Here is a 13,628-nt window from a genome sequence, read left to right on the forward strand (position 1 = left end):
CAACGCCTAGCTGGGGCCATTTAATAATGCAGCTGCAGGAAATTGCTAAATATCTGGGATCGGTGATAAGGCTTATCTGTAGCTTGCAAGAAGGATGAGCTGGTTACAGGGCTTTCCCTAGTCACGGAGAGCAGTCTGCCTCTGCTGCCTGCTGCATCATTACGGTAATATTGCTGTAATGGTGATCTCGGTTCTCCTGGTTCTCCCCAGGCGCGAAGCCCAGGGTTGGGCCATCACTTGATCTGCCGCAGTCTAAAAACATTGCCCCCCACCAGTGTGCCATTGTGAGTTTGGAATCCCCAGCGCTAAGGAGAGATCTCATGACTGATGAGTTAGGAGGACAGAAGCAAAGGGCTAGTGATGTTGGTGCAGAATGGACTCCTCTAACCCCACAGTTAATTGTGGGTTCCTGTGTTTTGATCAGAACGGCAGGAGATGGCGGGAAGGTTAGTGAGGAAAGGAAAAGAGAGCTTTGTGCAGCTGCACAGCATTTCATTAAATTCAGCGGATGCCACAGCACTAATTAGTCTCTTAAATGTCACTCGGGTTCAGAGCCTGAAGATGCTTATTAGCGGTGCTACGTTCATGTTGTATCACGGTGAAAACTTTGTAATGAAACTTAACCTGGGTCTAGAATGGACCACAAATTAATTCAGGTTTTCCTGTCACATTAAAACCAGTCATCTGCTTCTGCTCCTTGTGGGGGTGGTTACTTACAGTGCCAGGATCGAAACGCCGGAGTCCTGTCAAATTCCTCATTCTGACTATTTCTTTAGCCACTTCTTGATATTTGAGGTGCGCAGTGAGGAGGACTGTGTGGTAAAAATTAATGACTTGACGCAGGCAAACTAATGAAAGGCATACTGTTGCCCAGTCAGATGGCGGAAGCAGGTTTTTCTGGGTGCTAGAGAACCACGGTCTGAGGGTGGGGGTAGCTTGTGAAAGCCAGTTAAGCTGTTTGTACAAAGCATTTGCAATGAATAATAATAATAAAATATTTCATTTTTCCCCTGTCCAGAGTTTTTTTTTACCAGCCAAATACATAATCACAGCCAACCTGTAAAGTGAAGTTATTTGCATATGCATTATGTTCAAATATCCACCATGCTCAGAAGGGAGATTGTGAGATTTTGTTTAAAACACAGCTGATAAAGGATTGTAGTAGTTTTACCACATGTATTTACTGTATTTTTAAGCCTTTAAGACAAACTAGCTAGTAAAACCCACTGTTTCAAGAGATACTCTGGAACCATGCTAACAATGTTTTATATTTTATTTTTATGTTAATAGCTTCCCCTTGATGTTTTCAATAACTACTTCAGCCTTGGTTTTGATGCACATGTAACTCTGGAGTTTCATGAATCTCGAGGTTTGTTGTGAATTGTTTCCTCAAAATGTGTCCTGGAAGCTGTTAATCTTTTAGAATTGCTCATTTTGTATTGTAAGCACAAGGGACTTAATTTATTGTGATCTGACAGCAAAAATGTACTTCCAAAATTGGAATTTTTAAGTCATTGCATGGTTCTAACACAACAATAGTTTCAAGGGTTGTTTTTATTTCAGAAATATATTTTTGGTAATATTTTAATGTGTATTGTTTGACTTGTAAACATTTATAAAGGCGTTGTAATTTTCCCTGTGGGTCACGTTTAGCCCTTGATTGGCAAAATCAGTTCTTGTCTGAAATGGATTCTGTTCTCTGATAAAAGATCTTATTTGATCAATCTTGTTCATAATCCCCCAGAAGCACTATGCGGGCTCTCTTCTATGAATCAGAGAGAGAGATCTTTTGTACTATACCGCATGTGTGACAGGATTATTGAAATATAAATCAAACTGGGTGACACCATCTGAAACAGTGTCTCTTGTCTTCTCAGAGGCCAATCCCGAGAGATTTAACAGCCGATTTAGAAACAAGATGTTTTATGCCGGGGTGAGTATAACAGAGTCTTATGAAAGCACTGATGAGATAGCCATGATACCCAGAATAAAACATTTCTTCTGTGTTCCACTATCAATAAATGCATGATTTCTCAGTTGCTTGGTTTTTTTTGCAGACAGCCTTTTCAGACTTTTTAATGGGCAGCTCCAAAGATTTAGCAAAGCACATCAAAGTTGTGGTGAGTACTGCAGCACTTAATGACAGCCTGCTTTGCGCAACATGGAAAAGGTCTGATTCGGGCAATTTTAACTATTTTGAATGTGTCGGCCGATAACTGTGAGACTGAATGGAAGCTTGTGGAGCGTTTGGGGAATATTTCGAGTTAATCCCTTGCTCTGTCAGAAATGGGGAGAGTAGTTTAAGAATACCAATGTTTATTTGTGTCCTGTGCCTCACAAAAGAGAACTCTGTACTGGTGAGTGACGCATTTTAACTTTGTCACTTTAATTTGAACATTGATCTGTCTGCCTGAGCAAAAGGAGAACATTCTCATTGTAAAATTTTGCTTTCTGAAGAGTTGTCGACAGCCCCACTTTGACAAGGAGGTCGAATGTATTCTGTAAAAGCAGACCAATTTTCACTTCTTGATTGGGCTTTACTCTTATTTGAAAACATTGCTATTTCTTTTATTAGGCCTTTTAGTTGTATTTTGTATTTTAGTTATACATTTCCTACAATATAATAATGTCTGTGCAGCTAAATGGACATCTTTAGCCAGTTCTTGTAAATATTACATTCCATTACCAAATTAAAGCTGAGATGCATCGTCTTTGCTAAATCAAGTGTTTAAGTGACTTCTCTCCTTTTCTTTGATTTCTGTTTTGTTAGTGTGATGGTACTGATCTCACATCAAAGATTCAGGATCTAAAGCTGCAATGTATAGTGTTCCTTAACATTCCCAGGTAACGAGTTTCAAAATTGCTTTGTTATAAATGAGTTGTAGTAGTCTCTGTAATAGTCAAGCTAGTAATAATGTATAATTTAGAAAATGTACTATCACATCTTGTTAATTTTCTGTTGCCACCTATTCATCCATTTTTAGTAACGCAAGCTGGGACTAGACCATTAACAATAACCTTTTTAAAGTAAAATTTTAATTAAATTTTTTTACGAGAAATCTCACTCTGTAGTGACCGATCAAAAACTGGGAACAGTGCTTATGCTTTTCAAAACTCACTCGGGCTTTCTTCCCCTTTCTGCATCAGGTACTGTGCAGGCACGATGCCCTGGGGTAACCCCAGCGAACACCACGATTTTGAACCCCAGCGCCATGACGACGGCTGCATCGAGGTCATCGGCTTCACCATGACATCCCTGGTATGGACGTGACTGCGGCCTACGCCTTTTTGTCATGGTCTGGCCTCTTTGTTTAGTGTGTCTTCAGTCTAATTTTGCTGGATTCTATAGAACTTATTCTGTTTTAAATGTTTAATTTTAGTATTTCATTACATGTACACTCAGTTCATAAATACATTATTTAGTGCCTCTTTCCTATAGACATCTTTTTTTAAGCAGCAGATGGGGATCCAACTGATGAACGTAGCATTCCTTTGTTTGTTGCCAAGAAGGGTCACGAGGCAGACCTCCCAGTGGATGATAGTGATGCTCTGCCTTGTAGATGTTTGAAATAAGAAAGTAGTAAGGTAAAGGCCTGACACACAGGTGCTGCAGACAGAATCTTTTGCCTCTCCTGTAAATTGGTTATTTATCCTGTCTGAGAAAACAATGAATCACTCAGCTAGTATTTTCTTTCTTTGTGTTGGCTATTGGCATTTCCAGGCAGCTTTACAGGTGGGAGGTCACGGGGAGAGACTGAACCAGTGTCGAGAGGTGACCCTGACCACCTACAAGTCCATCCCCATGCAGGTGGACGGGGAGCCCTGCAAACTGGCCCCTTCCATCATCAGGATCTCCCTGAGGAACCAGGCCAATATGGTGCAGAAGACCAAGCGTAGGACCTCCATCCCCCTGCTGAATGAGTGAGTGTGGCCGACCACTGCTCTTAAAGCAAATGTTAAAGATAGCATAGTTAACGTTAAAGAAAACTTATTATCACCCGTGTGAGGCAGAAATTTCCCTGGCTGGGTGTGATTTGAGGAAAAGCTTTCCATCTTCTGCCGTTATGATAGATGTCAATTTCTGTCTCAACCTGGGTCCTCTGATCTCAAACTGGCTCTTGCACTGATGGTGTGAGGAGTGGGGAACTGGTTGAACCTCTGAACTGGGAAATGAAAAATAAGTTTCTAAAATTCAGAGTGGATTGCCACCTGCCGTAGGACTGAGTGAGTTCTTTTCAATCATAACGTTAGCAAAGATGCTCAACTTATTGAAATTAGGCATGTCAAGATGAATAAGATGAAAAAATAATAACATACCTTCAGTTTAGAATACTACAATGTACAAGTAGCTGAAGAATGTACCAGACTATCATCGCAGAAGTAAATTAGTGACAGTTATAGGAAATTAATGAACTAGTTGGACCATGATCTGCCTTTCATGAGAGTTCTGATTCTTTTAATATTGTCTGCTTGTCCAACGTAACCTTATGGGCTGGATGAGGGTAGTTATTTAAGTCAAGCTGAGACACTCCAGAATTAGCAGTGCGTGATAACTAGAGACTAGAACAGGTTTTTTCTCTTTAATAAGATGCTTTTCAAATGTTATCACTCTAATTGGATTGTATTTTTAAAAGAAACATGTTTTTTTTGTCTAGATACTGTATACCGTACACTCAATTTTTTTCCAATTAACACAAATGTCATTTTATAAGTTTCTCCCACCTATTTTTAACAGGTTGTGGGTTGAGAACTTGATGGTTTGGACAGAGTAGGATTTTGTTAACTTGCCGAAGTGTGAAGAAAGAGGAACACATGTTGGAAGAAATGCAGTGGTTTATCCCTTTGCACTGTGCAAAATAATCCAGACAAGGTCTGCGTAATACTGGAGGTCGTTTTTCTGCAGTGAATGCCCAGGCAAATCTGAAAAAGAATTATAGGAGCTGAATCTTGCACAACCAGGAGAAGAAACAGTAACTTACATTTAGTTCTGGTCAAGCCTGACCAATAAAAACAAAGAATTGAATGGCAGTGATTTATCTTTTGCTGCCAAATCTGAACCCTGAAAGCTGTGGCCCTCAGTTCTGCTCAGTGAAACACCAGATTGCCAGGTCCAGTGTTTCTGGTCTACTGTCTGCAAGTGTTCTTTAGAAAATCCTGGCCTGGGGCTTGTGAATGGAGCTCATTTTTTCCCAGACTCAAAAGATGGACAATTGTTATGCCTTGGTTTGTGAGGCTAATATACAGTAAGATGTGCAAGATGCAGAATTATTTATTGCAGTTCAAACTGCTGTATCTGAAAACAATTTGTGATTCTTTTCAGTGTTATTTTTTATATTTCTGTTCCCATTGTGCTTTTCTACCGATTTCAAACCTGATTGATTTTTTTTTTTGGAAACCAGCTCTAAATGGCACAACGACTGAAGTTGTGATAAAGAAGCTGTAAGTAGAGACAGCTTCTGTAATGCTGTTTTTCACATTTTACAGTAAGTGTCAGGAGACAGGCAGTCAGTCGTTTTTCTCTTTACTTTAGATGTGTCTTCATTCTCCTGCCATTAGAATTGTGATGGCTCTTTGTTTTGGAAGTAGGATGTGTGCTGTCTTTAGTCTACTGCTTTCGGTGTGTCTAGGAATGCAGTGTTTGAGTCAGTCATTGACAAGGGCAGTTGATATGTTCAGTAAGGTAAGCATGACTGATTAATGAGTCTGATCTTTGTACCCTGAAAAAGCATACCAAACTGATGTCTAGGTCTCACAAGTCACCCTTTTGTGGAAGACCTGTCGCTTAAATGACAATGTCCCTCTAATAACTCCCGCACCATCTTTTTCCTCAAAAAATGGAAAGGTTAAAAAAAATCCCTTTTAAGAGTTAAAAAGGCAGTTACCAGGGAGAATGCACTGCAGAAAACCTTCTAAATTGAACTTAATGGGGGGAACTGCAGTACCAAGTTCTCGGACTGGTTATTGCATTTCGGTTACATAAAAATGTGAATTTTTGTGAAAGTACTATAAGCCATGTTTTTGCAAAACTCTGGTCTTGCCACGGGTTAGAATTGCAATCTGAAGCAGCCCTTCCTGCTCACTAGTCACTGTAATGACTGATGTAATGAGATGTATGAGTGAATAAGAACAGCTTGTGCAGAAGAGATTTCACTGCAGAAATGTTCCAACATTGTCTGCATGTAGAGTTAAAAAGTAAATAGTATTTGTTGGAAAAACCGTCTTGAAGTCAAGAGCAATATTTCTACTGGATTAGAAATGTATTCACAAGCCTGCTTGTTTACAGATTAATAGGGTTGCTTAACATCGGGCGCTTTCTGAATCACAAACAATGACAGCAATATGGCACTGCGCATACTTGGAAATTAAGCCTATTTTGTGATCTGAATTGGAGGTATTACATGTTACCATGTACATTTTACTTTAATTTTGGTTTGAAATGCACTCATCAATGCCGATTTTCTAACCCCGAAATATGAAAATAGTGTTGCAGATTCAGGAGCACGTTTTGGTGTCTTTTCCCCCCAGTAAAGTATATTTGATGTTAATTTAAAGATAAAGTATACAGACAGTAAGACAATGTGCGCATGGTGGAAAATTAGCTATTTTTAGAAGACGGAGCATTTGTCCCCTCATTACAGCTATCTAGTTTATCTGCCCAATTATTTTTAAACCGGATATTGTTTTGCAAATTAAAATTAAATGCATGTGGAAAAAAATGTTTTCATTATCAAAACAAATTTTCTTGGGGTGGGGTGGTGTCGTGTATGGTGCGTTTTTACAATTCTAATCCAGGAAGAATGTTCACAAAATGGGACTCTACTTCTCTCAGAGTTTTGTGCATATTTTTCTATTAGTATTGTAAAGGTAAATATACATCTCTTGCCACATATGGTTAATTCATCTGGTTTTGTTGCCTACTTTTTCAGCCAAATTGTTCCTTGTGGTGAATGCAAGGTTTTCAAAATAATCTCATTAAAAGTTAATCAGAAAAGGTCTAGCTGTAGTTTGAGTGCTGGAAGGCAACTGTATTTTATGTTTCTAAACTGTACTGTACACATTATTTAATATAAACTTTATATTTTCCTACTATCTGATCACAGAACAGATGGTGACATTTGGGAAGTGTAATAAAGAGAAAAGGATATTTTATGGATTGTGGGTGCTATTTTAGTGAGAAGTACTGATATACTGTAAATTTTTCAAGCTTTTAAAGATTTTTTTTCCCCCCAGAACACCTACAGTGACTATATGCTGGAGTGTTTTTTAGAATAAATGACATGAAACAAGTGGCACCTAAATCATGAATTTTAATACAGAATGTCCACAGTTCCTTTAAAAAATGCCTATTATCACTGCAAGAGCTTTCATTCTCAAGTCCAGTCAAGCCCAGTGGAGCCTCTGGCCGGAATATCAGATATTGAAACTGGCCGGGTTTATCAGAACTGTGTGGCCACACTTCTAGAACTACCAAGCTGCCTTTACATCGCAATTCCTTCTGCTAGAAAAAACGTAAATAAATTCAATGCGGAAAAAGTGGATGAAACCGAGGCAGCTGCAGCAAGGTGTGTGTGTGTGTGTGTGTGTTGGGGGGGGGGGGGTACAATACCTCTGAGGTATTAAGGCCAGCAGCGTGGAGTACGAAGCATTGTAACGTTTCACGGTAAACAGTGCTTCTTTCTGGGAATCGCGTCTGGAAGTGAACCGCTATGGTCTTCGTACCCCAGTTGGCTATCGGTACCCAGCCCCCGAGCCGCCTCTTCCTGCACACTTCATTACAAATAAACATCTGCCCGTCGTTTCCTTGCAGCCAGCAGCCCATCCCTGAGAGGTTACGGATCCGTGTGAATCGCATCAGCATGCATGACTATGAAGCCTTACATTACGATAAAGAAAAGCTGAAAGAGGCCTGTGAGTATTACTGTTGTGTGATTATCTTCTTCTAACATCTTTGGATCTGAGTTCGTCTGCTTTCCTTTTCCTATTAACTTGCTGTCATATCCTCTGGGGGAAACTTATCTGCACGTCCCTCTTGCTCTTATTTAATTTTTCTTAACTATATTGTCTGCGTAGCTCTGTGTCACATGGCATTTAAAAGTAAGGCTCCAGCAAATGATATAGACAGGGTTGCATTGCTCAGAATCTTCTGGTAAGAGCTTTACTTCTGCACTAGTTTTTTTTTTTTTTGTTTCACCGAAACTCGGGGAAGATTTAAACATTTGCCCTGAGAATTTGTTTGCATAAATTAAAACTGTATCATGTTATAGAAAGAATATCAATTACAGTACTGATACACCTAAAAATTGACAATTGAGCATCACAGAAAAATGTAGACGTTTTTCATAATGTCACATTTATTTCTTATGTTTCCTGGCTTATTGGCACTTTTGCTTCCTGTTTGAAAGCACATTGAAAGGCCTGATGACACTTTATCACTTTCAGAGAATAAACCAGATTATCTGCATCAAAGATGGATAGATAAGACTTTATTGATCCCGAAGGGAAATTGATGGAAAAGATCTAAGTGTAATAAATTTTGTGCTTTAAAATTGAAGCTGTTTGTGTTGGGCTGTAGTAGAGACATTCTGGACCTGCTAATGAATATGAAAATTGCCCGATCTCTGAGTTTCATTGCACTCCGTTTTGTCAGACTTGAGTTCATTTTTCAAACCTTAAAGGATATACTTTGCGCCTGCTCTTCAGAGGATATAATCATTTAATAGCTGCTTAATTTTGTATGCACAAGGCAGACCAGTTGATCTATGTGGTACTTAACGTGCACAGACATCTTTCAGTCTTCTGCCTTGGGAGGGGTTCTGGATGAGACTGGGGGTGTGCTAAAATTGCTCAGTTTTGCAGCAGCTGTTCACTTAACCATTCAGGATGCTTTCGGGCATTACTGGCTAGACATCAAGGGAGCAGGAATGCATAATGACAGAACTGCTTAAAATTGTCCCCGAAATGCCAAGCTTAAAGACTTTCCATCTGCATCCCAGGTTTTTTTTTGTTTGGTTTGTTTTTCAATTGCTCTCGCAGCTCAGTGAGGGACTTCAGCCAGTTTGGTTCGGTAAGCATCTCTTTAAAGTCAGCAGAGTCTCCCTCCTAAACTTTTCTTGGTTTGGTGCTGTAGAACACCTCATCTACAATTGCGGCTCAGACTGTTTTCATCCATTTTAGTCCCCAGTGCCTCCATCTTGACCATTGAAGATACTTATTAATTGTTTGCAGTTGTGGTAGCAAGCTATTCTTTCTGTGAATACTATGTGATATTAAATCTTGGTGTGGGATGAGAGGTAAGACTCCCTCAGCTACTTCAGTATATGGCAAAAACATGTACTTTCTTCAAACACTGAAAGTAAGGAAGCAACAAATGGCAAATTATTGGTCCTGAAGAATTACTGATGACAGCTCTTTAAAATCCAGACATTATTTCACCTGAAAGTAGTCCCATACTCTGACATTCTAGTAAAAGTAACTGTTTACACACTGACAGAGAACTCTTTCAGTGTTACGCTACAATGCTTTGTCAGGGACCATAAAGGCACAATATGATGCTAATTTGTTAACTCTTGATGCCTTCTGGTAATCTTTGAGGCTGTTTTATGTACAGTAGATCATTTTTGAACAGTTCAGAAGCTGGGCAGATTTCAAGCAATGGAGAAAAAAGACCAAGCAGGAGTATGAAATCCAAGCAGAATACATGAAAGTTTTTTTTTTTTATTCAATGCTATCTCAAGTACAATATGAAAAATAAATTGTCTGTTTCCAGTGAAGAGACTTGTAATCTTCCCATTTCTTTAGAAATACCAGCTAAACCATCTTGGAGAACATACTGTTCTGTACAGTTTGTTTCAGTAAAGCATGCTTATACCATTAACTACTGTTAAAAAAACCAAAGGGAGATGAGTTTGCTCAATCACTCAAACTATCCACATGCAATGAGGGCCCCTGATCGCCGATGCTTCAGGCTTTAAAGCCATGAAATGTTGATATTAAATATTTAATAAAACCTTAATTCATTGTGCACCCATTGTATGCTGGGTTAGGCTGTTGCTCACTGACACTCTATATTGGACTAAGTAGTTTTTAAAAGTGTATGACTGGATAAAAATGTCATGGTTAAAGGATTGGTGCACAGCAGTTTAAGACGATTCCAAATAGTTCTACATGCTTGCAGTCCCTTGTGTTCAGTTAAAAGAGAGCTGATAAATGGAAAGGGGGCATCTGTAGAAATGCAGAACATATTTGTTTGTATTCTTTGTTTCCTATTATGTACATAATTGAAATAAAAATCCTCATACGTTTTGCAGTTGTTGAAGCGTGATGTTTAATCTGAAGTAATATAAAAACAAATTATAATGTACCATCATAATGGTTTTAAAAGCAATGGTGCAGCAATGACCTAAACACTAGATGTCAGCAGAAGCACAACTATGTAGTAAAGGGCTAGTTTTTGTTTTGCGTTTTTTAATCGAGTTGAATTAATTTATTTAGACTATCCCCATTTTTGCCAAACTTGTATTTTAATATAACTACACACTCATCCCCTTTTGATAACCAGCTTGTAGGATGTATGTACTGACAAATGCCCTTGAAAGCGCTTTGTATTGCTATATGGAATTTGTTCCTGAAATCATTCTAAATGAATTACAGAGACTTACCAATCCATATGAACAGAATCTTAAGTTTTACAACTTTGACATTATTTATATAGAAGCTCAAGATTGAACAAATAAGGGCATTGATTTGAATAATCCCACAATACATAGATTTTATTTAAAAAAGGATTACAGTTTAGCAAAATTTGGAAAGAGTTTGAGGGGAAAAAGCAGTGTTAAAGTTGATGTTATGCAAATGTTATTTCAAGAATGTGCTTAGCATCTTGCAACCTCCTTGTCAAACACCTTTTAATTTAATGAAAGCAAGACTATATTGCTTTTTTCCTAACTCTGCTATCTTATTGCTAACTCTAATTTGTTAATTCTTTTTTTAAAATGTATTTCTGTGGTTTGGTTCTGCTTCTAGTGGCAGTGCTGCAGATATGATATTCCACTGATTGTTTGCTCTGCAGATCACAAGCCAGCAGGGCTTCTTGCAAATTCTTAGTTTGTGTCAATGAAGTAAAAAAAAAAATTCCAGAGATATAAAAAAAACAATGCAAGTAAATTGAATCTGAGCATGGACCTGCACCTGCTATTTGGGAGACCTGGAGTTCATGACTTCGCTGCAACACCTACGTACAGTACAGTACATTCTGGTTGAAATCGATGGCTGTCTTTCAGCCCTGAGTGGAGTGGTCCAGCAGTCTGCATTAAAATTTCGGTGTCCTTTGGATGCAAATCTGTTGCCATTTGGATGCACTGGAGACAAGACTGTCCTGGTTATTTATTCTTTGGATTGAATGAGCTTTAAATAAAATTGAAGAACTGGATAAAATGCATTTAAAGAGCACATTAAACATTATTAAAAGCTGGTCTTGGGTCAGAGCAGGTCCCTCAGAAATACTTTTCTATGGTGAGGAAGGCAGCACTAGAAGCCTGTTGTCTCCACTGATTGTAATATGGAGTATTCATGAGCTGTTAGAAAGGCCAGGTAAGACTGATATTGAAACACCCCAAAAAATGTTATCATGGTAAACTAAATAGAAATAGAGAGCTGCGTGTTCACTTGTTGCCAAGCAACAGTGCCTTCTTGTAAAGTGTGTTCTGCTTGTTTGTCTGTCATCATTCAAGCTCAGCCAGACCAGTTACAGTTTCTGATTCAGGAACCTGACACACACAAAAAAAAGACAAATCAAGGTTCTTATTCATTTTTTCAGAAAATTATACATCCGATTTCATGCGACGGCTTCTTTTGGGTGAAAAGTGGAAAAGCAATATTAATTTCTTTAGTAGCCTGCTTAATAATACTGCTAAATAGCTAAATTTATGAGGGTATCAACTGCCAAAACGAACCCAGGAGAACCCTGTTAATGAGACCTTTTTCTTTTTCACTTTTCTGTTTTCGCTTTGACATCGTCCTAGTTTTCTGGCACTTGCATAAAACAATGGCCCTTGTTCTGACATCTATTTTCAGGAGAGGATTGTTTTCATAGGTTGGTGCAAGCTGTTGCTGCCCATTGTGTACAGTAGTGTGATACTTTTTATTTTAACAGAGGATAGTTCTTTGTATTAATTCTAAGCTGGAATCTAGATCATCTGCAGCCTGCCAGACTCGGTATCGTTTTGTTTTTTTTTGGCCCTGGTTACATTCTCCGAGATCAGTACAATAGCCCTCCGGAAGTCATTTTGAATGAAGATAATTCAGATTGATAAACCAACCGTGAAGTTTCTTGTTTAAAAATGTTAATATTGCAGTAATGTACAGTCAGAGTCATTTGTCATTTTCTTTTGCATTCTGTAACTAATTGTGCCCTTATCACTTTTGCATTTTCCCAGTAAACATTGTTCATCTCAATTCACTTTCTTCAGTATTTTCATTAACATTTAGACATTTAAAATTAAATTTTAGAATTGGTATGGATTTTTTGTAGAAGTCATTTGGATGTTTTAGCAAGTCAGATGTTTAGTCTTTCAGTGGAACATCACGTAATACCTTATAATTCTGAGGTACTACTTTTCTTTTATTGGACAAAATAAGATTGAAAGATTTACTATTAGTTCTTCCAATATTCTGGTAGTAATCAAATCTAGATTTAATCTACACATTGAAACGTTTTAATTTTGTTCAATTAATGTTTGATTTTTTTTAATCTTCCAGAAACCTGTGTTATTTCTCTTGTGGGGCTCACAATTAAAAATATATATCATTGCATGATGGCAAAATTAAATTACTATGTAAATATGAATGATACATTTGAGCTTGTCACATAGATTATTAATTACAAGCCTTTGCTCTAGGAAAATGAATTATTCGCATTGCAAATGATCTGTTTATTTTTTGACAGTATTCTCAGCATGGGCATTAGAAAAGTAAGGAAGCAATAAAGGAGAACAGGCAGAGCAGATTGCTTTATCTGAGGTGTAACTTGTTCTAATGGAATCCTATTTCCTTGTGTCTTCTGCAGCGATCCCATTGGGTCTCATTGTTGTCCCCGGCGACAGTGACCTGGAAACGTGTCGTTCTCACATTGAGAGGTTGCAAGAGGTAAGGAAAGGGAGCCCGTTGCTTGACTTAAGTGCCTCAGGCCTGCTGGTGTCCACGTGTGTTTGTTCGTGTGCGATGGGGTGGGGTAGACATTCACTACTGCCAGTCCGGTGTCTTTTTAATGACCGCAGTTCCCGTCACCTCCCCATCAAACATGAATCGAGGGCTGGAGTGCTGCCACAAAGATCACATGTTTTTTTTCCCTTCATTTCCTTTATTTATGCATTAAATAGTGCATGAAATCCGTGCACAATTAAGGGGCACTGTCTGTATAACAGCAGTGCGGTGCACTGATTATTTTGCTCTTTAGTAAAATCCCTGAACATGCTTTTGTGGAGTTCGAATACCTTTTGTTGTAATTGCAATAGGAAACTGCAATTGAACATTGCACAGTGCATCTTTCATCAAGAAGATGCTGGCATTAAAGTTTATGTGGTATACCTATCACGTTTAATGCATGAGACGGAGCAGAGGTATGGCACAGC

General features: G+C 38.5%; 1 protein-coding gene across 14 annotated transcripts in view; it reads left to right on the forward strand.

The window, feature by feature from the left end:
- Positions 1 to 13,628, forward strand: part of dgkza (diacylglycerol kinase, zeta a) — a 174,900-nt gene that overhangs the window by 115,854 nt on the left and 45,418 nt on the right. For all 14 annotated transcript variants that reach the window (XM_015338596.2, XM_015338600.2, XM_015338597.2 and 11 more), the window contains 8 exons: positions 1,291 to 1,369; positions 1,878 to 1,933; positions 2,058 to 2,120; positions 2,771 to 2,844; positions 3,148 to 3,259; positions 3,722 to 3,921; positions 7,808 to 7,908; positions 13,064 to 13,143. In XM_015338596.2, the coding sequence (XP_015194082.1) occupies positions 1,291 to 1,369; positions 1,878 to 1,933; positions 2,058 to 2,120; positions 2,771 to 2,844; positions 3,148 to 3,259; positions 3,722 to 3,921; positions 7,808 to 7,908; positions 13,064 to 13,143 (765 nt within the window). The remainder of the gene's footprint in view (positions 1 to 1,290; positions 1,370 to 1,877; positions 1,934 to 2,057; positions 2,121 to 2,770; positions 2,845 to 3,147; positions 3,260 to 3,721; positions 3,922 to 7,807; positions 7,909 to 13,063; positions 13,144 to 13,628) is intronic.

Source organism: Lepisosteus oculatus, chromosome 21 (assembly GCF_040954835.1).
Source record: "Lepisosteus oculatus isolate fLepOcu1 chromosome 21, fLepOcu1.hap2, whole genome shotgun sequence".
In the NCBI taxonomy this organism is placed as follows: Eukaryota; Metazoa; Chordata; class Actinopteri; order Semionotiformes; family Lepisosteidae; genus Lepisosteus; species Lepisosteus oculatus.